This window comes from Notechis scutatus, chromosome 6 (genome assembly GCF_049901735.1).
Source record: "Notechis scutatus isolate UNSWTSFEM ecotype Mainland chromosome 6, rNotScu1.2, whole genome shotgun sequence".
Taxonomy (NCBI): Eukaryota; Metazoa; Chordata; class Lepidosauria; order Squamata; family Elapidae; genus Notechis; species Notechis scutatus.
Window position 1 is genome coordinate 56260540 of NC_142014.1, and position 25687 is coordinate 56286226.

The following is a 25687-nucleotide window of genomic DNA, read 5'->3' on the forward strand; positions in this document are numbered from 1 at the left end:
ACAACTTGTTACAAAAGAATGTATTTCATTTGTTTTCTAATGATGCTTAATATAAACTTTCCTTTTAATTATTTTGTCAGGTACACTTTCATAAATCTTTCATAGATCTATCTTCAGTTATCTGGTTACTAAGATGAAAAGTGGTATCTACAGTTATCATGTGTATATGTCTTTACAAAATAACAGGCTTCAAAACAAACAGGCTTGATATGATTTATTGTGATAATACAGAATTGAAGTTAATTGGTGATAACAATCTTTTCAGCATAGGATTCAATATATAATCAGTTGGGTAGAAAGAGGTACATCTGTCTTGATCTATGCTGTCATTACGATCTTAGCAAAGAATAAAGAGTCAGATTGATTGATTGATTGAATGAATAAATACAGCACATTACTAGGAAGCTGCATCTCAAACCCTTGAACCTTTAATATATCACAGGACAAGTCATTAGATACTTATCCCTTGACAACTTCCAAGACCGTCAGTCATGCTGAGTCTTGCTAGCATTATGACAGCATTTAACAGTCCCCCCAATACTTCTAGCCATTGGAGGGTCCTTAAGACCTGCCTTTTTACTGAGAGCTGGAATAGGATTGTCTAGGTATATAATATGGAAGGAGGGCAATAGAGGTGACTATGGGGGATTCTAAGGGTACAGAGTTTTGTTTAATTATCTTTTATTTATTATTTACTGATTTTGCTCTTTTATTATTGTTTGATGTATCAGTTTTACTGTATTTTTTAGAGATAGCCAGAATTAGGCAGAATTGAACGGCTATATAAATATTCTTTAAAAGAAAGGAAGGAAGGAAGAAAGAAGGAAAGAAAGAAAGAAGGAAAGAAAGACAGAAAGTGATGCAGTGATTAAGAACTGAGCAAATGTTCCTTGTGTACATATTAAAAGCAATAATCCCGAAGCTGTAATATTATTGAAATAAATTGTTTTAGAAGAAAAGTTTAATCTATATCATCTAACTGATATGCTTCTGTATTGTAGGAAGGAAAGACATTGTTAGGTATTCTTGTATGGGACCAATAGCAGGAATCCAAAAGAGAATTCATTGGGTTTTGGGTTTTTTTTTTTAGGAGATCTATAATGATGCAAATATGTTCACAGAGAACATCCAATTGCCAGTAGTTTTGTGCGGGGTAGGTATTGAAAAAGAGAGGGCTGCCCCCATCTGTCATGTTTACTATTAACCAAACACCACAAAAACTTATTTTATGTACCAGCTGCACCAGTGGTGGGATTCAAATTTTTTTGTTACAGGTTCTGTGGGCGTGGTTTGGTGGGTGTGGCAGGGGAAGGATACTGTAAAATTTCCAGTGAGAAGTGGCATTTACCGGTTCTCCAAACTACTCAAAATTTCCGCTACTGGTTCTCCAGAACTGGTCAGAACCTGCCGAATACCACCTCTGAGCTGCACTAATTCTGACTAATCAGTTTCAAGCAGCGATGCAGCCATATCATTTTAGATCAAAACTTTACAGAAATATATGTCCTCAGTACAATTGCTTTATATGACAGATGGTAGAGGACAACAGTGGAAGAGGGCGCCATATGTATATATTTGACAATATGAACTAGTAGCCAAATTCAATGGATTTCTCTTATGTTCATGTGGCTTGTGTGTATGTGTGTGTTCTTGATCAGTGGGCTTGGTAGTTCTTTATTAGCACATGTATTGTTACATTTGCATTGAGCAAATTAGCAGATGCATTGGCACACATGCACTGAGACATTTCTGACCTATTGCCTCTTGTCACTATTCCCGTCACTTTTGACAGGAATAGTGATAAGATTTCACTGCCAAAGCTTTATCCTACTTGCACCACTTTTCAGCAGCAAAATGAAAAGCTTCAGTTTTCAGTGTACTCTGGGTGTCATGTTGTTGGAAGAAATATCCTTCTGGGTTCAGTTCCAAGTGGGAAAAAAGACACTGGAAACATGGAAACTGCTTGGAAAGATGGTTTATTGATGAACAGGATGGGTTCCTGGGCAGAAAAGACACATAGAGTGGAGAGAGAGAGAGGGAGATTTATACCCTCTGTTGGGATTTGAATTTGAACTTGTATTCTGATTGGTTGTCAGACTCCCATGGGGCCATGAAGGGGCAACTCTGTAGATCAGGGTCCCTCAACCACCGGTCGCGGACCGGTACCGTCCACGGAACAAGTCCTACCGGGCCGCTGGCTTGCTGGCGCCGCCATCTTTTTGATGAAAAGTGCTTCGGTGAGCTTTTCCAGGTAGAAAGCTCACCGGAAGCACATTTTCATCAAAAGATGGCGGCGCTTAGCTCTTCCGGTGAGCTTTTCCGGTAGAAAGCTCACCGGAAGCACTTTTCATCAAAAAGATGGCGGCGCCCAGCTGATGCCGGTACGGGCAGCGGCACCCAGCTGATGCCGGTACCGGGTCGCGCGAAAAAAGGTTGGGGATCACTGCTGTAGATTGTCCTGAGTCCCGGGCTTGGTTGAGTCTTGCTGGATGATGATGTAATGAAAGGGCTTTGGGCAATTCCTATTATGACTCTTTGTTATGTAAAATAGCCTGGCCCAGGCATTAACAAAGGAGTGGTGGGGGGTGAGTTTCTGCCTCTCTGAGTTTCTACTTCTCTTTTAGGGGAAACATTCTGTCTTTTTTAGTATATCATAAAATATTTCATTTTTCTAGGAGGGGGTGGGTGGGTTTTAACTTCCAACAATGTAATTTCTTGATGCCACCTTGAGGGAATTTAGCCTTGATCTTTGGAATGGTTGTCTGGCATTCTGTCTTGAGAGGGAACTTTATGGGTGTTCAGATCGGGAAGAAAGAGAGGGAAGAATAGAGGTGTACTATACTCAGCGACCCTGGGTGGTGCTTCATATATGAGATATCTGCCTCCTATGTCCCCTGCAGCCATTTTTTAAAACAGGTTTTGTTGTTGTTCTTTTGAGATACTGTTGATTCTTGATTACTGCTTGGACAAGTTTCTGCAGTTTTATTGGCAAGATTTTTCAGATGTGGTTTGCCAATGCCTCCTTTCCAAGGCTATCCCTACCCCTACCCCTAATCCTAACCAAGGCTGAGAGAGAGTGACTGGCCCAAGGTCACCCAGTGGTCTTCATCCCTAACACGGAATTAGAATTTAGGGTCTTCTGATTTCTAGTCTAATGCCTTAATCACTACACAAAACTGGTTCTGAAAAGTGTAAGCAAGGATGAATCTGGTGTGGAAAATAGAAGGAAAACCTTTCTATTCTGCTCCATTCCTGGCTAATAAATTGGAGGACAGATCTGGATGCTAGCCAAGAATTTAATTAACTGCACGGAATATACTAATAGAAAGGCATGTTAGGAATTTAGAAATAATTTGCTTGGCTCACCAAAGCTAGAGAAGAGCAACAAAGATGGTTAGGGGATTGGAGGCTATAAAGAACGGTTGCTGGAATTCGGTATGTCTAGTTTAATGAAAAGAAGGACTAGGGGTGACCTGATAGCGGTGTTCCAATATCTCAGGGGCTGCCACAAAGAAGAGGTAGTCAAGTTATTCTCCAAGGCATCTGAAGACAAGATGGAAACTAATCAAGGAGAGAAGCAACCTAGAACTAAGAAATTTTTTCCTGGAAGTTAGAACAATTAATCAGTGGGACAACTTTCCTCCAGAAGTTGCGAATGCTCCAGCACTGGAAGTTTTTAAGAAGAGATTGGACAACCATTTGTCTAAAATGATATAGAGTTTCCTACCTGAGCAGGGGGTTGGACTAGAAGACCCCCAAGGTCCCTCCCTACTCTTCTCTTCTCTTCCCTTCCCTTCCCTTCCCTTCCAGATTCCAACTTTATAACATAAGGATAGATTATTCCACCATCAAACATATCAAAGAACAGATTTGCCCCAAGAATAGTTAGCTTTCCCTGCTCTGCCATACCAATTTGTCTTCTTATAACCTCTCCTCATATATTTGATTCTACAAAACTTTTTCTCTATACAAGGTCACAGCAGCAACAACAATACAAGGAATTTGAGTACCTGTCCTGCTGAGCAGTTTTTTTTAAAAAACCTGGATCACTCAGATTATAATAATAAAATAACCTGAGGTTAGCTGCAAACCAACAGAGACTGAATGGACTGGCTTTGATTTCAGCTGTAAATGAAATTGCTGCTGCTGTAGTTACCGTGAGCTAATCAAGAACATGCTGGTAAGAAAATGAAAAGGTGTATTTTTATTAAACTTAATCATAATAATATTTCTACTTCCAGGGAGGGAAAAGGAAGAAGGGAGGAAGGTGTGTATACTGCCCTGAACAGTGAGTGATAGCATCTGCCTCATGCACCAATGGTAGTGACTGCCTCATACACTGACCATTCAGTCATGACTGTGATGAACAAGCAATGATGAAAAAAGTAATGAATGGAAATTAATCAAGGAGAGAAGCAACTTAGAACTAAGGATAAATTTCTTTGACAGTTAGACAAAATCAGTGGAACAACTTGCTTCCAGAAATTGTGAATGTTCCAACACTGGACTTTTTAAAGAAGAGATTGGAAAACCATTTGTCTGAAATAGCATAGGGTTTCCTGCCTGAGTTGGGCATTGGACCAGAAGATCATTTCTATCTGTTAAAGTAATTTTTCAACCAATCCTTGAATTTATGATTTTCACAAGGTTGTAAAGCAAAGGAAAGCTGAAATAAGATTATAAGCACAGTTGTGGTTTTATTTATTTATTTAGTTGTGGTTTCAAAACATAGCTGTGCTTTGTTTAAAGATTTAGTTACTAGTCCCAACTGGTTAACTAAACAAGAACTACTTGCATATGAGAACTTGGATTTACAGGGGCAAATCTTCATTAGTGCTCACCTCTAAAAAGGTACAATTTCTTACAGCTCCTAATCTTTGTAAGCAACTTTGAGATCTCAAATTAAGAGATCACATAGCAAACAACAGTACTCAAATTCATGGTATAATAATGAATATGGAAATTATAGGGTTATAAAATGTTAAGTGCAATGGTGGTTTTAAGAATATGGCTCTGGGGAAATTACACTACATTTCTTACTTTAAAAGTTTCTTTATGTGATTACTTAGAATTCTTACTTTTATTTTTTTTTAAAAAAATAAATTTAGTAAGTTTCTGAATTTTAAAAACATAAAATAAAACTTTATACATTGTTATCAACATCAAGACATCTTTTGCATCTCCTCACATTTTTCAGCATATGTATTTACTTATTCCTTTACCATTACATCTTACTCTTACTATAAATCAATATCTTTTATCCTTACATCTCAATCTTCTCCATGGTATATTTACACATTCCCTCATTCTTTTCCTAATTGCCATTTTATTTTCTTTTTATTTCTAAACCACTCATCCCAGGCATCCCAGGCCCTATAATAAATTGAATCTTCTCTGTCTTTTATTTTCATCATTAGCCTGTCCATCTCTATACAATCTATTATTTTTTTTATAACCATGCCTTCCAGTGGAACCCTTTTTAACTTCCAGAGTTGTGTGTACGAATCCTTGCAGCTGTTAATATATGTAACATAATATATCTATCTGTTTTATTGCATTTTTGTGTTATTATACATAATAAAAAGTTTCCAGATTAAATTCAATTTTCTGATTTGTGATTTCTTCTATCCAATAAGCTTCAACAAGAAACAACTACAGAGTAAGATGGCGGAAGAAATCAAATTGATTTTCATTAACATCAACAGTTTAAATTCACAAATTAAGAGGAAAAAAAACAATAACTAAACTACAGAAACTGAACTTAGATATTATATGCCTTCAAGAAACACATATCCAGAAACATCAAAGTAAACTGTTAGAAGCACCAAAGGTAGGAGTTTTATAGGTATCTCTAGCCCAACAAAAAAAGAGGGGGATAGCAATATACATTAGGAAACATTTACAAGCAAAACAGGTATATGCAAACGAGGAGGGTAGGATTTTGATGTTAGAAGTTTATATAAATTATAAGAAAATGTTATTGACAGTGATATATGCGCCGAACGAGAAACAAGAAAATTTTTATACCAAACTATACAGAAAATTAGTAGAACAGGAATGTGAGAACATATGCCTGCTAGGTGATTTCAATGCAATAGCAAATTTAGGAAAAGATTACAATAATGGAAATCCAGGGAAAAAAAGGAAAAGGAAAACATTACCAAAAGTATTCTATCATGGCGGAAGAATTAGGATTAAAAGATATATGGAGAGAAAGAAATCCAAACAAAAAACATTATACTTACTATTCAGCACCACACACATCATGGTCAAGATTGGATATGTTATGGAGAAATGGGGAAGTGGAATGTAATATAAAAGAAATAGAAATTGAATCTAACACATGGGCGGACCATAATCCCATTAAAATAATTTAGAAAGGATTGAAAAAAAAACAGAAGATGGATGCTAAACAAGGAGATCCTAAAAGAAAAAGAATGTGTTAAGATGATGGAAAAAGAATTGGAGTTCTTTCTGAAGGAAAACAAAAAACAACAAACATCAATTACAAACCTATGGGACATGACTAAAGCATATATCAGGGGCCTAGCAATTTTATATAATACACGTAGATATAAGGAAAAAAAAAGGAGAACAATCTAAACTACTAGATACTCTTAAGGAGTTAGAAAAAACACTAGAAAAAACACCACATAATAAGACAGCAAATACGGAGAGAATAAATTGAATATGTTAGCACAAGATGAATGGTTACAGGACATGAAAAAGATAAAACAGAATTATTTTGAACATGCAAATAAGCCGGGAAGGTGGCTAACCTATAGACTTAAGAAAGAGAAAGAAAAAAGAGCAATTCAACAATTGAAAGACACTGATGTTACCCTACAACATCAAACTGAAAAGAAAAAAACATATTGTTAAAAGTTTTTTTTGAGGAATTATATAGTAGGGAAGACGTACCAGAGGAAAATATCCAACATTACTTAGAAGGAAAAGGGCTACCTGTGATCCTGGAAGAGGATAAAGAAGAGATAAACAGGGAAATAACATTAAGAGAACTGAAAGAGACAATCCTGAAACAGAAAAACAATAAGACACCAGGACCGAATGGTCTCCCAGGGGAACTGTATAAAACGCTCCAAGAAAAATTAGAAGTGCAATTATTAGAACTCTATAATGAGGTACTGATGACAGCAAAATTACCTAAATCATGGGGGGGAGACATACATAACATTGATCCCAAAAGAAGATTCAGACCATCAATTAATTCAAAATTATAGGCCCATATCCCTTTTAAATGTTGATTATAAAATATTTATGTCCATAATGGCAGAAAGATTGAAAAAAACCCTTAATCAGATCATTCATAGTGACCAAAATAGATTCTTACCGAATAGACAAATTAAAAATAATACCAGAATGGTATTGAATATAATAAAATATTATGAAGCAAACTCAGGAAAACAATTGGCAATGGTCTTCCTCGATGCGCAAAAGGCATTTGACAATGTTAATTGGCAGTTCATAATACAACAGTTAAAAAGCAATTTGGCAATAAATTTATTAAATTGATTCTGATAATTTATACAACACAGATGGTCAGTGTAATAATGAATGGTGACAAAACGGAAACATTCGAGATCAACAAGGGAGTAAGGCAGGGATGCCCACTGTCACCCCTTCTCTTTATTCTTACCTTAGAAACTTATTGGAAAACGTTAGGAAAAATGTAGAAATCAAAGGGGCTTTAATTAAAAAGGAGCATTATAAGGTACAGACATTTGCCAATGATATAGTATTTTTTTTGGAAGATCCAGATGATACAGGAGTAAAATTAATAAAGGAAATAGAGGAATTTGGCAAGGTCACAGGCCTTAAGATTAATAAAAACAAAACAAAATTATTCACTAAAAATTTAAAAGATAAGCAAAAAAAAAGAATTAGAAGGAAAATTGGGAATGCAAAGTGTGAAAAAGGCAAAATATTTAGGCATTTGGTTAACAGCAAGATCCACTTCAATCAAAAAAGATAATTATGACAAATTAATAATACAAGTCAAAAAAGAATTGGAAATGTGGGGAAAATTACAGCTATCACTACTGGGGAAAATTGTGGCAATTAAAATGTCTACCCTACCAAAAATGCTATATCTTTTTCAAACTGTACCAATAAGATTGGATAAAACCTTTTTTAGAGAATTAGATCGAATAATAAGTGAATTTGTTTCGGATGGGAAAAAAGCTAGGATAAAAATGAAATTGTTACAGGACAAAAGAGAAAGGGGTGGCTTTGGACTCCCTGACTGGGAAATGTATTATCAGGCTGTGGCTATGGTATGGATTAAAGATTGGATCAACCTGGAAAATAGAAGAGTATTGTCGATAGAGGGTCACGACTTGCAGAGAGGATGGCATAGTTTCCTATGGGATGGGAAATGTAAACAGCATGCATATTTTCAGAGACACATGATTAGAGATTCATTAATTCGGACATGGATTAAAAAGAATCATTATACTAAAATACCGAACTGGCTGTCAACTATGGAAGCACAAATCTACCCAAATGCAATGGATCTGGGAAAAAAGAGGAGTTACAAAGACCTATTAGACACACAAGGAAGATTAAAAGTGAGAAAAGAATTACAGCAACAAAATATAAAGATAGATTGGTGGCCATACATGCAAATTCAGGCAAGATATCAGAAGGACAAAGAACAATTTGGTTTCTGCATGGAAAAGCATCAGTCAGATAAAATTCTACAAGAAATGGAAAAGAAAATGATTTCAAGAATATATAACTTTCTACCAGATTTTAAAATGGAAGAGAAGGTGGTCAAAGAGACGGTGGTGGTATGGGTGAAAAATGTTGGCCACAATATAGACCTAGAAAATTGGGAGAGAATGTGGGGATCAAATTACAAACTAATTACATCCACAGCTGTTAGGGATATACACCCTAGCAGAATCTGCACGGCAGTCAGGCAGGCAGGCAAATATGTGAGACAAACGTTTTTGTAGCTTACACTCAGTAAAACAGATACACTGTGCTATTTAAATAGTTTATTCCAGCAAGATTTTTAGCATAGTCAAAACAGTCCATATATCATACACTAGTTCAGTCCGTCCGGGGATTAATCAGTTGCAAAGTCCAGTGTCGAAAAAGAGGTCAGTAAACTTACAAATATCAGTCCAGTAATATATCTCTTTGCAGTAGAGATATGAAGAAGTCAAACCTCCTTTCTTCCTTCAGCAACAGCAGAGAACACGCAGTTAACAAACCATCAATCCATCGTCGTCAGCAAGCAATCCAGTAAGCCAGCAATCAATCAAGTTCTCTTGCTCCCTCTTATGGCGATTTTACAACCGCACCCAAAATTACATGCTTTGCAGTTTAAAGTGACACACACTTAAACTCACTATCATAGTTTATATATATTATTTTACCCAAACTACGTTAGGTAACCATGTTATTCCTAACAACAGCATACAAGGAAAATCAATACAAAATGTTCTACAGATGGCACTTTCCTCCCACTAGATTGGCAAAAAAGTTTAACTCAGACCCAAATTGTTGGAAATGTGGAAAAGAAAAAGGCACTTATTTTCATACCTGGTGGACATGCCAGGAAGTGAAAAAATATTGGAATACAATTAGAATTCTTACTTTCTTTATAAGCTATAAAAAGTGTTTAGAATAAAAACTAAAAAAAAAACCCTGATAAGGTCCTTTTAGAAAAAGTGATTGTTAAACTTCTTGCAATAGTTCCAGTTTCTTAATTAAAAGACATTTTTATTACACTGTTAAATTATGAGTAGATTCAAAATGAAGAATTAGGGCATGAGGATAACCTTTGCATTTTCAAGAGATATGGGGAATGAAAATACTATAGTAAATTTCTTATCCATGTTATTTCCATTTCTCTAGTGTTTGCTTGCCTCACAGCAGAGTGGTATTCAGCAGGTTCTGACCAGTTCTGGAGAACTGGTAGCAGAAATTTTGAGTAGTTCACAGAACCAGCAAATACCACATCTGACTGGCCCCGCCCCATCTATTCCAGATGATTGACTGGGTCTTCTTTTGTTGCCCTGCAGAGGAGAACAGAGTTGGAAAGCAGGTTAGTGGGGGTGGGGAGGGAATGGGATTTTGCAGTAACCTTCTCCTGCCACACCCACCAAGCCATGCTCACCAAGCCACACACACAGAACTGGTAGTAAAAAAATTTTGAATCCCACCACTGCCTCATAGTATTTTGCTTTTGAAAATAATAAAGTAAGAAGGCCAATTCTATCTAGGACAAAAATCCCTGAAAATCTAGAAAAGGACAATGTAAATTGCTGAAGAAGGTCTTCAAAATTATGAAATTATTGTTCCATCAATAGAGAAGATGACTATGCCTGAGAATGAACTACTGAGAATTTTCAAGGACAGAAATGCACAATAGCGTTCTCACACATAGCTACCTTGAAAGGCATATATTATTTTGCTGTGCATCATAACTAGCAACTTCTGACTTGTGTCAATTCAAGCAGTGCTGTCTAGTTCTCCTGCTGCTCTTCATTTCATTCTAAGCAACGTCTTCCACTCCAATTGGTAAGCGAGCACTGTGCAGGAATGGCTCTTCCTCTCTAGCCATTGGTCATGGCCTCCAAGGCCATTTATTATATTTACAAGTTCAACAATGGGATGGTGAAAAGTTGGTGGAGTCTTTTTTGATGGGAGTGGGAGGGAAGGAATTCACTGATGGAACATGTGATGATGTATTTTTTTTTTAATCAAGAGAAATTGACAGTCAGGATTATTACTCACTCTAACCGAGAATACAGGAAAAATGGTAAAACTGTAAAGTTTTCTTTCTTCTTTGTGTTCACTTTTAGGAGTAAAGTAGCAGAAAAAAATCAATCATGTTAAATATGGTCTAGATAGGCCCTCAATGAGGTCAAAACAGAAGAAAAGGTTGAAATCTGGAAATTGATTTTTTAAATTGGCTTCACTTCATTTCCAGAGCAAAAGTTGAAGGCTACAAGGTGGATTATATATAAATACCGTGTTTTTTTTTAAATTATAAGGGAGAATGATGGAAAACCCTTCAACTTTTGCACTTATGGATTCTCTGATTGGAATATCTTCCACTTTGCATAAGTATAATCTGTAGGATAACTTTATGGAGTACATCAGGCATAACATGAACCTAGCACTTCTTCGCTACTACTTAAATCAGCTACATCTTTTTTTCCAACTTCTATGCAAGCCTTAAAAAAACATTCCACTCTTTTAAGGTGTCTATATATTAAGGTGACTCTTAAAACAGTGGGACCTGTTACAAGAATACACAGGGGGGCATTAAAAACATGTTTCTTCCTTACTGAATAACAGAAAAAATGTGCCAATGCTTACTATTGAGGTATTCCCCATTAGGAGAATGAGTGCACTGAGGGAAACATAGTGAGAGTGATGTTGAATAACACACAACCAGCATACCGATACACTGAATAGTAAAATGTAGGTTTTACTTCCAGTAAATGGGTAAACGAAGTCCAACAAACAGTCCAAATCATACACGGTCAAAGCAGTTAGTATCAGTCCAAGGATAATCCAAAAACGAAGTCAAGTATCATAAACAAAGTTCAGTAAATGGAGTGTGCTAACAGTTGCAAGACTCACAGCAATCCAAGCAGAACCATGATCAGACAACATGACAAAACAGGAAATGCAAGAAGAGAGAAACCAGGTTTCTGGCTCCATCTTATGGCCATTGGAGAACCTCAGCCATTTACAATTACAGCATTCTCTTAAAGATACAGTATTAAATTACTATCCTGGTTTATATATTGCCAACCCAACTGTTAGGTGACTATCATTCCTAACACTTACATGTAATTTCTTCCAAATAATTTTCAAAGTATGCACAGCTCAATAGTCTATGTCCTCACAATATATTTAATTTATACCTAGAGATGATCTGAAGAGTGAGTGGCACTTGGAGAGATGATGATGATGATGGATGATGACGATGACAATGATAATTGATTCATGAGTGATGTGAAAACATTGGCCTTTTCATGAAAACATTGGCCTGTTCATTAGAAAAAGAACAAAAGGAGGACATATGGCTTCTCTAACTAACTAAGGAGTCTATTTATTTGATTATGAAGAGACTTGGAATTGAAAATATGGTGCCGTAGCTAATTTTTATCAGAGCATCTTCTCACCCTTTATTAAAAGAATTAGTTTAGGTGGGAGAATGGTTCTAATTGGATACATACAAATAGCTCAGGCTAGAGCCTTCTGCCACTGAAGCATCATATTTAGCTTCCTGCTGATATCTATTGGGGCACTGAAGAAATGGAGCAGCAGGACGCTGGAATGTTTTAAAGCACCATTTAATTTCTTTTAGACCAAAGCCTTTCAGACAAAAGCTGCCTTACCTAGGCACCAATCACAGACACTTAATTACTGAAGTGGATGGCTGCAATGAAGAGTAGAAGAAAAACCTCTGGCATGAAAAACAGGAAAGCTTTACACACACACAAAAACAAAAACAAGTGATTAAAAATATCTTACAACAAAAGTGAATGATAAAAATTGGAGTGGGTGAGCATGTATTATAAAAATCGGTGTGTGTGTATGTGTGTGTGTGTGTGTGTGTGTGTGTGTGTGTGTGAGAGAGAGAGAGAGAGAGAGAGAGAGAGAGATCCCTCTCATGAAAAATCTATTCAATGTTAACTGTGTTTTGAGAGGTTTCTTGCTGAGCTGCCAGTGTAATGAAAGCAAATGAAGCATGGAAGAAAATAATGTAGGAGTCCAAAAAGAGATTGAATGCATTGCAAACAAAGATTTGATGGTAACTGATATGGAGAAGCTTTATTCAGTTCTGAAGAGATTACAGCAACATGGCTGAAAATAACTTAGTTAACCTTTGTGCGTTAGCACACTGTAGGGTTTACTTCTTGCAGGTTTCAGTTCCAGGTTTGACACTTGCCACTGTTTTAAGAAAGGAACTATTGTTATTATCCCAGCCATATACTATCCTAAGCATATTTCCTAAAGATCTAGATTTCTGAAGTTCAGAATTCTACTTCATATATTATACTGTCAGGAGACTACTTAATATCTGTTATTGTCTATACCCAACATGAATAATTTAAACATAACATTAAATATAAAGAAAATGAAACTAATGACAATCAGTAGAACATCAGAAGAAAAATTCTGCATTGCAGCTGTAGAGGACCAACTCCCACTGGGAAAGGCACACGCAAACAGAGTAACAATGGGATGACCCAATGCATCCTATTCAGGGGTGGGATTCAATTTTTTTAACAACCGGTTCTATGGGCGTAGCTTGGTGGGTGGGTGTGGCTTGGTGGTCATGTGACTGGGTGGGTGTGGCCAACTCAACATCACTCATGTCAAGGGCCGCTTCTCCTCGCCTGGCCTCTCATGACAGTGGGGATGCTGCAACGGTCATAAGTGTGAAAAATGGTCATAAGTCACTTTTTTCAGTGCCATTGTAACTTTGAATGGTCACTAAATGAACTGTTGTAAGTCAAGGATTACCTGTACAAAAATACAAAAAGCTTCTTTGCTTGCAAAAAGCTGCCCCAAATATCAATCATTAGATTAAAAATACCTGCAAGCCAGAGTTACAAATCAGGCAGGGTGCCAGTGCATCTTGAGGAATGAAAATAGTTAAAACGCAGTGATAACTATCAAGCAGCCAACTCTTGCTCATAAAATGAAACCCTTTAGCAGAGAGCTCATTTAAGCTCTCCAGAAAAAGTACACCCAGGAAAAGCAATCCTTAGATTCATTTGCACCATTAAAAATACCAGTTGGTCTCACTCACCTTGCAAGATATCCTAAGGAAATCACCCAGATTTAAGGAATGGTCACATGCCCCCCGGAAAGGCAGTAAAAAAATAAGTGCCAAGCTTGCATCCTGCTTCTTGGAAGTATACCCCAAAAGGACAGTGCCAGATACCACTAAAGCAGTGAAGGAACACCCCCTCCCCAGATAGAAAAAGAAACAATGAGGCAGAAAAAAATTCAAACACAGTACAAATAATTAAATCATAACAGTAGCTGTTGCTTGTTGAAGCTGAATAGGGAAAATCATCCCATCAAGAAACACAGGATTAAACATCAACAAGCACAGAATTAACCTTCACTAAAAACCAGTTTTAGACCAAAATTCAGAAAGGGTATGTAAACTCATGTTTGAATGTCAATCTTTCTAGCTAACCAAGAAGTCTTGCTGAATGTCACTCATCTTGGTTCCCTGTCACTAAAAGCTATGCTTCATTATTCAATTATTTCTTCAAAGTGCTGATTGTCCAGGGAAGTATTTTCTCCCAACAGCAGTGTAAAAATCTTAAAACAACCCTTCCCCTTTAAGAAAGCCAAGCCTCAGAAGCTCCGGAGACAGGAAGTCTAGGCATACTGGCAAGAATGTAATAAGGGTGGAAAAAACAAAACAAAAGGAGATTGCTTTTAACTCGGTTCTCCAAACTGCTTAGAAAGTTAACAAGGGGTTCTATAGATCAGGCAGAACTGGTAGAATCCCACCCCTGATTCTATTACCAATTGTTGCTATTACAACGCAACATAGCATTGAGATATCGAGGAGAAGAAATTTTGATTGGGCAGTGGGAAGTGTGCTGCCCCAGCAGTCGAATACAGGTAATCCTTGATTTACAATAGTTCATTTAGTGACTGTTCAATGTTAGAACGGCACTGAAAAAAGTTACTTATGACCATTTTTCATACTTATGACAATTCCTATGTCCTAAGGTCATGTGATCACCTTTTGCAACCTTCTGACAAGCAAAGTCAATGGGGAAGCCATATTCACTTAACAACCATATTATTAACTTATCAATTGCAATTATTCACTTAACAACTGTGGCAGGAAAGGTCGTAAAATGGTGCAAAATTCACGTAACAAATGTCTCACTTAACAACTGAAGTTTTGGCTTGGTTCTGGTTGTAAGTCGAGGACTACTTGTACAGCCCCCAAAGAAATAATACTTGTCCAATCCTGTCATTTATCAGGAATTTTAAATCATCACAGTGATGGTCCTTGAGAGGAAAAAAGATTAAAAATACACAGCTGGGAAGTTTTTTTGTTAAGACAAACTGAATGATACAAGGATCTGCAAACTGTACGATCTCTAGAACAGGGGTCTCCAACCTTGGCAACTTTAAGACTTTGGACTTCAACTCCCAGAATTCTTCAGAAGGGTCACAAGTCTTAAAGTTTCCAAGGTTGGAGACCCCTGCTCTAGAACATTTAATTAAGCATGATGTTATCATCATTCCAGAGAGGAAAAAAGCAAAGGCTTCCAGTGATTAGGCCAGACATTTCAGCCATGAGATCTGTACTTCAAAAGGAGTCATAAAACCATCTGGAAAGTGAATGCACCCTCTTGTATTGTGGATTTAATTTTGCCTGGTAGGTTTATCTTGTTTGGGAAACTTTCCTTCTGGACTCACTGACCATTGCTTTATGGGCTAGCATTGGCCTGCTTTTGGCTGGACTTAATTGGGACAATTGTGGGTTTTTAGTGAAGGGAATTGCTAGGGAATAACAAACCCATTAACTCACCATTATGAGTGAGTGAATGGGACAGCACACAGGTTGTCCAAGAAGTGTTAATACTGTTTATAATGCCTTGGTAAGACCACATTTGGAATATTGTATCCAGTTTTGGTTGCCACAATATAAAAAGATGTTGAGACTCTAGAAAGAGCTCAGAGAAGAGCAACAAAGATGATTAGGGGACTGGAGGCTAAAACATATAAAGAAGAATTGCAGGAACTGGGTATGTCTAGTTTAATGAAAACAAGGAGTAGGAGTGATATGATAGCAGTGTTTCAATATCCTTGGGGCTCCCACAAAGAAGATGGAGCCAGCCTATTCTCCAAAGTACCTGAAAGCAGCACAAGAAACAATGGATGGAAACTAATCAAGGAGGGAAACAGACTACAACTAGAAATTTCCTGACAATGAGGACCACTAATCAGTGGAACGGCTTTCCTTCAGAAGTTGTGGGTGCTCCATCATTGGAGGTTTGTAAAAAGAGATTGGACTGCCATTTGTCTGGAATGGTGTAGGATCTTCTGCTTAAGACAAGGGTTGGACTAGAAGACCTCCAAGGTCCCTTCCAACTCTGTTATTCTTCTATAGGAAGAATAATCCAGTATGCCTATATCTCATGAAGAGAGGGAACTTTGTACAAGAAGAAACGGGGGGGGAGGTGCAAGAAAAAAACTGTGATAAGAATTTTGTTAAAAATATTAGCCAAGAAATAGCCATGGTTGAAATATGACTCTTTTTAGGTGATTACAAACTTGTGAGGATCCAAATACAACTGAATACAAGCCAAGCATGTGACCTTTTCAGATTTGTGGTCTGGCAATGAAATAAGGAAAGGAAACACATGTAATAATAATTAAGCAGAATGACATTTCATTTGGTTGGCTAATGGAACTTTTCTTTTCTTTTTGACAACCATTACTGATTATTTCAGTTAGTTTTAATAATCCATGTAATCTGAAAGTGTTGTTATTCATGCAGTGAAGACAAATGTCACAGCAACGTAACACATTTTTCATTTTATCTCTCTTCTGGGTCAGTTGTTCAGGATAAAACATATGTGTTTACTTACTTCTCTTTTTAAAAACTAGAGCTAAGACAAGAATCGGCCTGCCCTACTTTCACTGTCCATTTGCACACAATGGCGATTGGGACAATTAATTCTAATAATTCTTGGTGGTTGTGCAATAATAAGGAAAAACGATTTCAGCTATAGCTTTCTCTGGTAAAATGAGACTATTCTGAATTTAGTAAAGAGTTATAGTAAGATAAAGGATCAGTGTCAGGATGAACATTTTTCATTATGATTTTATTATCAACCAAACAATGGTTTTCTTGCCATTCAAAGCAACAATTGTGGGTGGATATATTTTCTTTTCACTTTACATCAATTATTTTCAGACTTGGATACCTTAAGATATGTGGACTTCAACTCCTAGATTTTCCCAGCCAGCATCCAAAGGGCAAAGCACCTAAAGTATTAGTGAACCATAATTGTTAATTTAATTCCTCTTAATTTTAAGAGGAAAATTATTGAATACTGTATATAACTTGAACATCAAGTTTTTTTTTTTAAATAAAACAATAATTAAATCTCAGCATTATTCATTATATTTGGGAGTACAGCCAGATTCAAAGGTCAAGCCCTGTACAGCATATGGTCTGTAAAAAAAAAGGTGGTAGTTCTTGTTTAGCAATCACAATTGGAACCAGCAAATGGATCATGAAGAAAAGTGATTACGTGAAATTGTGACTGTGCTTATCTTACTTAAGCTTCCCTTTGTTTTACAGATTTGTGAAGGTCATAAATGTAAGGATTGGTCATAAAATCACTTTTCCATCATTGCTGCAACTATGAATAGTCACTAAACAAGACATCACTAAAGGAAGACTGGAATACATGTGTGTCAAAAAGTTCAAGATGTAGTCATGGCTGTGATTTTAACCACAATGTAAAGGTCTGAACCATCCAATTCACATAGGGAACCATAGTCCTCATCTGAGGAAAGCTGGTAATTATGATACTTGCAAATGTTTCTGATTTTAAGTTTATTACCCCACCTCCCCTGCACTACAAAAAGGTTAGACAGAAGAGAATAAAAACCTGCTCTGTTTCCACTGATTCTTAGTGAATCTAACAAGATGCTCATTTTAAAAGTACATTTCCTAGGAGAAATTAGCCTTTCCTTCTGGTAAATAAATCTAGTATCTCTGTGCACTTAAATGCTTGGCTCCTGAATTTCTGCTTGCCATATATGCACAAAAGGTATATAAAAATGGCAATTCTAATAAATTAAAGTGACCATAGAATATGCAAAGACTCTATAATTTATTCCCTATGATCTCCCCAATATTTCTCACATTATGAAGATGCCAATCTCCTCAATATTTTTAGTAGCTTCCTTCTATCGAAAACAAAAACAAATAGGAAATTAAGTTTGGTTGAAATCTTTAAAATAATATCTCTAAGGGAAAGAAGAATAGGTAAAAACCGAGATGTTGAGAGTGGGAAGATGGTGTTGAGAAAGGGGCTTTGGAGACAGAATGACATTTTCTTTGGTAAATGTAGCATTTGACTTCCAGTAATGGTGACATTTTAGCTTGGCACAGACTGAGGAAAATGTTAATAATCAATTGAGAAATGGCTTCAAGGTTTGGTTCAAACTGCTTCAGCATATACATATGCAGTAAGATGCAGAGGGAAAAATAATATAGCTGAATCCACTTTAGGCAAAATTATTTCAAAGAAAGATTAAAGACTGATAGCCAGATGCAAAATGCAGGGGAAGAGGATTCTTCAGCAATTCAGTAAAGAATAATAGTAGACCTTTTAAGATAGAGAGGCACACACTCATAAAAATGTAAAGGCTGTTATACATATTCCAACTTTAAAATGTACATTGAAAATTTTCTGTAGGCCTGCATAATAATGTGAATGACAAGCATGTCTTCTAATGTGATAGCGAGCTTGCAAAAGGCTGCAACAAAATGCATATTTCACAGTAATATAGATGTGAAGCTCTAGCAGAAGAATTCAAATTATTGCTGATTCACCCCAACTAAGGTAAAATCCAGAACTAGAGATTAGACTGGGAAGTTGAAAAAAATATCCAGAGAAGAGCAATGCTAAATACTTTATTGCTGTTGACAGGAAAGCTTCATGGAAGTAGAGTTGAATTTGACTCAAAGGAGACATTTAGCATTGTTTGGTGCCTATAGCTAATGCAGCATCTAAACTGATCTTGCTTGCCTGATCTTAAAAAAATGAAGAAAGTTGAATTCCATAATTGGATAGGAAACTACTAGAGTTCTAGTTAAAAGTGAAAAAAAAAAAAAAAACACCTGAAAGGCAATATATTTAGGCATTGCTGCCACAAAACTACACATCTATGCAGTTATTATGAGTTAACCTTGATCTGAGCATCTTTTTTCTTTTTGTAGGAAAATATAAAGTATTTTATATTAGGGCCCAAAGATAAAAGGTACTGTGCTTTTGGCTAAATGTCAGATAGCCATGGAATTTAATGGCAGAATTTCAGCCACAAAAAATAGAGCCTTCGTTCAACAAAGAATGCTTGGAACAAAACTGCTTTATCTGCAGGAATATGATATGTATTCTTATTGCATATAATATGATTACTTATTGCAGTTTGTATGCTTCTTAATCCAACAAGATTCAAAGAGGTTTTGAATTAAAGTAGTTCCAGGGTAGTCTTTTTCAGTGACTATTTTACTCTATCATTAAAATACATTACTGAGTGACAGTTGATACCTAAAATGCTTGTACTTATTCTGTTGCTTTTCCAATTTAGAATATCACACTGCCAAAAGTCATGTTACCTGAAAATATTTTCATTTTTATCCTACCCAGCCTATATCTCTAATACCCCTGCTTCAGAGGTGGTATTCAGCAGGTTCTGACCAGTTCTGGAGAACTGGTAGCGGAAATTTTGAGTACTTCAGAGAAACAGAAAATACCACCTCTGACTGGCCCCGCCCCCATCTATTCTCTGCCTCCTGAGTCCCAGCTGATTGTCTGGGTCTTCTTTTGTTGCCCTGCACAGGAGAATGGAACTGGAAAGCAGGTTAGTGGGGTGGGGAGGGAATGGGATTTTGCAGTATCCTTCCCTTGCCATGCCCACCAAGCCACATCACACCCACCAAGCTATGCCTATAGAACAGGTAGTAAAAAAATTTGAAACCCACCACTGTCCTGTTTCCTATTTTTTCCCCACAGCAACTACTGTGGGGTTTGGGTGGGGAGAGAGTGACTGGCTCAAAGTCATCCAGCTGACATTCTTATTGTAAGTTATTATCCTGAACTGCAATTTTTAAAGGATCAGTTTAACTTGTGGGAGTTTACAAAAGTAATGGCAAAAAGGAATAATGTGTTTTGTGCGGAAGCAGGTAAGATTGTAGATGTTTTCAACTGTGATTTAGGAGCATTGTTTAGCTAAAGGAGTAAGGTTGTGGTTTGTTTTTTTTTAAATTTCCCCTGAGCACAAATAGGGGTACAGTTAAGTGTAAACTGCTTTTTTGGTGAACCCCACTATATTTTGCATTCTAAAACCTCTAATGAAGTTTGAGCAGTCTGTAACCAACTAGGAAAAGGAAAAGGATCTGGATCATAATGAATTATGGGTACACAATAAAGGTATCAACAGAGCACAGCAGAAAATTCCATCTTATGGATCATCAGGAATGAGATGGAAAATACAAAGAACAACAAATCTATATGTGCAACTAGCATTCTAGTCATCACATCTGAAAAAAATGTATAACTAGAAAACAGGAGAAGAGGATGCCTGACTTATGAGAAAAGTCTAGAAAAATTGGGACTGAGAGGAAACAAAAGCCTTCATGACACAGAGATTTTACAGGAATAACTTTCTCTCTCTTTTGACCAATGAAGTTATCCAATAAAGCTGATACGAAAGAGATTTAGAACAGGTAAAAACAAGTAATTCTTAACACAGAAAGTAATGAACCTTTGGAATTCATTACCCATGAGAATGATGGTAATAATTGTCGTGTCCGTCTGGAAGAAGACTCGGAGCCAGTGACTTGGTTTCAGCTCTTTATTTGCTCCGAGATCGGCTCGGCTCGAAAAGGGAAAAACGGCGGCTTTTATTCTTTGGCCGCGGCAGCCGCGGCCAATGACACCGCTTTGAATCTCCCGCGATTAGTTTCCACCAATCGCGGGAGATTCTCGGCGGGCCAATCACTGTGGCTTGCTCGGCCAATCAACTCGCCGCGCGTCTTGTCCAATCACCGCGCGGCATTTACGAGTATGTAAATAACTATACAGAACAATAATGAGCTCAGATAGTTTTTAAAAGGAAATTCAATAAATTCATGGAGGATAGGCCTATCAAGAGATATTAGCCTTGGTTTCTCGATAACTTGTCTGAGCTTGAGGAAGCATGCTTCTACATACCAGTTGCAAAGGAATAATAACTGGTAAGGGGCAAGTTCCTAGTGTCTTCTGGTTAGCACCCAGAAGGCTACTTTGAGAAATCAAATGCTGGACTAAGTTAGGACTGTTCAAATACCTATGACAATGGATGTTATCAATAATTAAATATTACAGATACTAACATTTTTGGTTTGTTTTTGGAAAAGATGAAAAATGTATAAAGAATAGAAACTTAAACGAATAATTGCATAAAATTGCCCATGAGTACTTCTTAATGAATATGGATGTTTTTCGTCCCTTGGACATTCTTCAACTATGTAATCTCCCAGAAATCTCCAGCCAGCCTGGCCATTGCTGAAAATTCTGGGCCCTGAAAGCTATATATCAGGAAGGATCCCTTAGGGAAGATAAGAGGATGGTGCATATCTCACACATTTCTTCCACTTTTAGACTCTAATTGCATTCAACAATTTCAAAGCATGTGAGGAGGGATTGTTAGAGGAAGGAGCTATTACATTAAATTACCTAATTTAAATAACAGAAAAACACATTAAAATTTAAAACACTTCATTTTCAAAACATTTGAAGAGATTTTAAAATGGGCTTGAAATGGGCTACTCCAACTGACATAATATTGTCAGTTTCTAAAATATTGGAATGTGGAATTATATCATAATCACATAATGCATCTGCTGGGAAAGAAATTTTTTTCTGTTTCCCATTTTCATCTGTATCTGTAAACAAAGCACATTTTGCATGAAGGTAATTCACAATGTTGCCTTAACAGTGCAAGCTTTTATATAGAAATTGTGTGTTTGAGAGCTCAGGTTTACTTTTATAATAAAATTGGCATTTCATAGCTTGTTTAACCAGCAGTGTAGATAAATGCTTTGTGCACATGAACTAGCACAGCAGATTCAAGTACAACTTCAGTTCTGCAGATTAGTACAGACTTTCCATTTTAGTAGCTGCTACAATGTTTATACATCATCTCTAGACTTAAAGCATGTGCACTGTAACTGCTTCCCTACATGTGCCTGTTAGCTATGGGCTCTTCAATAGACTAATAACTTGTGCAATTTCCAGATGACATGAAGTGGTTTAAACTTGCAGATTTCAAACTGGCCCATAATGAGAAGATACACTGTCAGACTTCATCTCCTCCTGTTTTCTACTCCTTCATATTTAATCATGTGGAAACTAAGCATGCTTTGCTTAGAATAATATAAAGGAAGTTAATGATGGCGCTCCTGAAATTCCTAGAGAGGTGTCAGCTGAAGAATTGGACTGCCATTTGTCAGAAATAATGTAAGGTCTCCTGCTTGAGTGCGGGGTTGGACTAGATGACCTACAAGGTACCTTCCAACTCTGATTATCTGTTATCTGCCTTACAATTAATAGAAATGTCAATATCTATTCTCTATTTTCCCAGAAATAAGGAAGAATGGACTTAAACTTCAGGAAGAATATAACCATGGAACCAATTGTCCAGCAAGGTGGTGGACATTAAAAAAAGCTGGACAGCCGTATATTGGAGAAGTATTTTAATATATCTGTTTTACTAAATTATCTGCTAGATAGTTGCTTCATTTTGTAGGGTTCCCATATTACTTAATGAAAAACTATGTCTTTTGTCCTTATTAGAATCTATATAATTGATATTTTCCCCATTAATACTACTTCAATAACATTTCTTCCACAAACCTATCAGATGTTCCTTAGGGATTCCCTCCCCCCACACACACACAATTTACAAGGCAACAAATTAATATGTTTAAAGGGTGTGACATTAGGACATAACATTTTAAAGAAAAGATATTATTAAACTCAATTTGTTCAAATTTCGTCTAGAAAAATTGTCCTTAACAATAAAAAGACACATACACTAAAAGCTTTGAATTTTTGCCCTACTTTAAAACAGAGAAGGGGGAGGGAGGGAGGGAGGGAGGGGAGAGAGAGAGAGAGAGAGAGAGAGAGAGAACCTGCATAAAAACAACACTTAATGAACACATACAAAGTGTTCTTATTAAGTGTATAATATATCTATCTATTAAAATGTAAAAGAAAAAGAAAAGTAGGAAAGCAATCTGAAAAATTTTATGGTACCATTTTGTTATCTGGAAAATAAACTTTAATTTAAAATGTTATATGTCATAGTCCTAATGTATCATAAAGCAAGCTCAAAATTTCCATAGAAGCCATAAAAACATTAACAATTATGCTGGAATATGAATTCAATATACTTCAAGTGTTTTTTAAAAATATCAACTTGAAAGTCATGCAAAGGGATAAGAATGTTCATATGTTTCATAAACTAGAACAAATTTCCTACCTTTATACCTCTCCAAAAGTGGCTTAGAACTGAACGTTTTAGCCACTTCAGATTGGCTATTGCAGGTCACCTTATTGTAGAGGTAAGCCTCAGTAGATGGGTTTTTTAAGATTGCTTCTATAGAAAAAGACAAAATAGGCTTCTCCTTCTTGTCACATTCCTTGGAGCAGCTCATCTTCATTCCACAATAGTAAACAAAATATTCTTGGTATAGGTTATATTCTTTTGGTTGTTCATTTTATGTAAGGAAAAGGCAAGTAGAAGTTGATTTTCTCTCCTTCCTGAGTTCTATTCTTACTTTCAAAGGACCAAATAAGAAGAAAAATGCCCATTTCCCTCTTGGAAATTCTCCACAAAATTTAGAAATCTTAATTCATGATCATTTTATTCTGAATTGAAATAAGTGTCCATCCTCACCTATACTAAAATGTACCCCCTCTCTACAGTTTAAAAAGTTTTAAGGATCTTCATATATTCATTTTCTCATCTTAGTCCCAATAGAAGTGTCTTTCTTTGGACACACTTCTAGGTTTTTTAAAGCTATTCTTTCTAAAATATTAGGAGTGATGGATGGCAACCATAATACAATCAAGGACAACTGAAGGGAAAAAAATCTTGCTTTTCCCTTAAAGGACAGATCTGTTTAGGAAGTATCCCAACAGATAATCATAATGTTAGAGATTCATTAGAAATAACTTTTCCTCCTATTCCTTTTAAATGCTCTTCTTACTTTAAATTTAGTTAAGGATATATATTTTTATAAACCTTTTTTTTAAAGTAGAAATTCTCCAGAATTTTTTTCTTACCTTCAAAGGTTACCTTTCTAACTCCCTTTCCCTTGCTGCTACTCACTGCTTTATCCTGTGATTGTACTAAGAGACAATTTCTTATTTGCCCAATTACCTGATCACTGGTGAGTTGATATTCCATCATATGAATCGTTGTAAAGCTCTGGCTGAAATTACTGTGTAACCAGATGGCAATAAAACGCACCTGATAAGATGAAAGACGGTTGGCTTTTTCCAAGGACTATGAAGTTATTGTGCAGGAAAAGAAATAAATATATCATTATCCAAGTATAATAGAATGTTGTAAAATGCTTTTATGTTTACTCCAAACAGTTATCCAAGTATAATAGAATGTTGTAAAATGCTTTTATGTTTACTCCAAACAGTTTCCAATGCATTCAGTGGACCTTATTTATAGATAAATATGCACAAGATTTCAACCAGACAATGTAATCTTATACTTATCAGTTCACTGGATCAAAAGAAGCTGCCTTGTTCTGAGTTTCAACCTTGGTTTAACTTCTTAGCCTTTCTGCTAAGTAGTGGACTATTATCCATCAGATGTTGCTGCCCATAGATACTGGGAATATCAGCAATATTTGGCTGGCTGCAAACTTTCTATCTCAGGTCTGTAAAAACTAGAAGAATAGGACTTGCACAATTCTATGTGGAAATGCCAAACACTGGGTTTTTGGAAATAGAAATATACTTTGCCATGTGTTCCTTCCTGAAGCCTGCAATCCTATACACTACCTAAGTCTAAGCCTGTCTTTACCATGTAGTACTAAAACTCTTGCTGAGAGTCTATGGAGATTTTCAGTCATCCAAGTCATGGTTGTCCCAAAGGTGCTTTTTCAGTTGCCTGTAAAGACCAGCCTCTCCGCCCTTCAAAAAATAAGTATAGACCAGTGGTGGGATTCAATTTCTTTTGCTACCAGTTCTGTGGGCATGGCTTGGTGGGCATAGCTGGGGAAGGAAACTGTAAAATCTCCAGTCAGAGGTGGTATTTGTTGGTTTTCCGAACTACTCAAAATTTCTGCTATCAGTTCTCCAGAACTGGTCAGAACTGCTGAATACCACCTCTGGTATAGACTCTTGAAAATGTTGTATTTCAAAAGGAATCTTTTATTTGAAGAGAGGAATAAGCAGGTCAAAATTCAAAGCAGGATCTGAGGTCCCTTAGGCCATGCAACTATGGTGAAGGGAATTAGAAACCCCTCCTAACAGTCCAATGTGGATTCCACCAATCCGCAGGTGTGAAGATGTTATTTTACCAGCACCTCTGGGAAAACAGATAAGGAAAGGTTCCCGGGGCTATCTTCTGGTGCTGCAATCCACATGGTCCCTTCTCTCCTTGCATCTCCCAGAATTTTCCAGGCATCCGAGGCACCAGGCAATGGTTGTAAATCATGTAACAGTTTATACAAAAGACAATGTAAGAAATAGGATATTTAGGATACATAGTGAGGCAAAGAATTAAATGTATCAAATCCACCACCCCTTTTCACTGAAGAATGGCAGATACACAGATCTGACATTGCCTCTTGAAAAAGCACCTTTGAGACTCTTGCTGAGAGGTAAATTGAGTTGTACTG

General features: G+C 36.6%; 1 protein-coding gene across 1 annotated transcript in view; it reads right to left on the reverse strand.

Annotated features, from left to right (window-relative positions):
- ISX (intestine specific homeobox) overlaps positions 1–23485 on the reverse strand; it is a 33067-nt gene extending 9582 nt beyond the window's left edge. Inside the window, exon 1 of the mRNA XM_026693349.2 lies at positions 23305–23485. Coding sequence (XP_026549134.2) covers positions 23305–23485 — 181 coding nt within the window. The remainder of the gene's footprint in view (positions 1–23304) is intronic.
- Positions 23486–25687: the final 2202 nt, after the last annotated feature.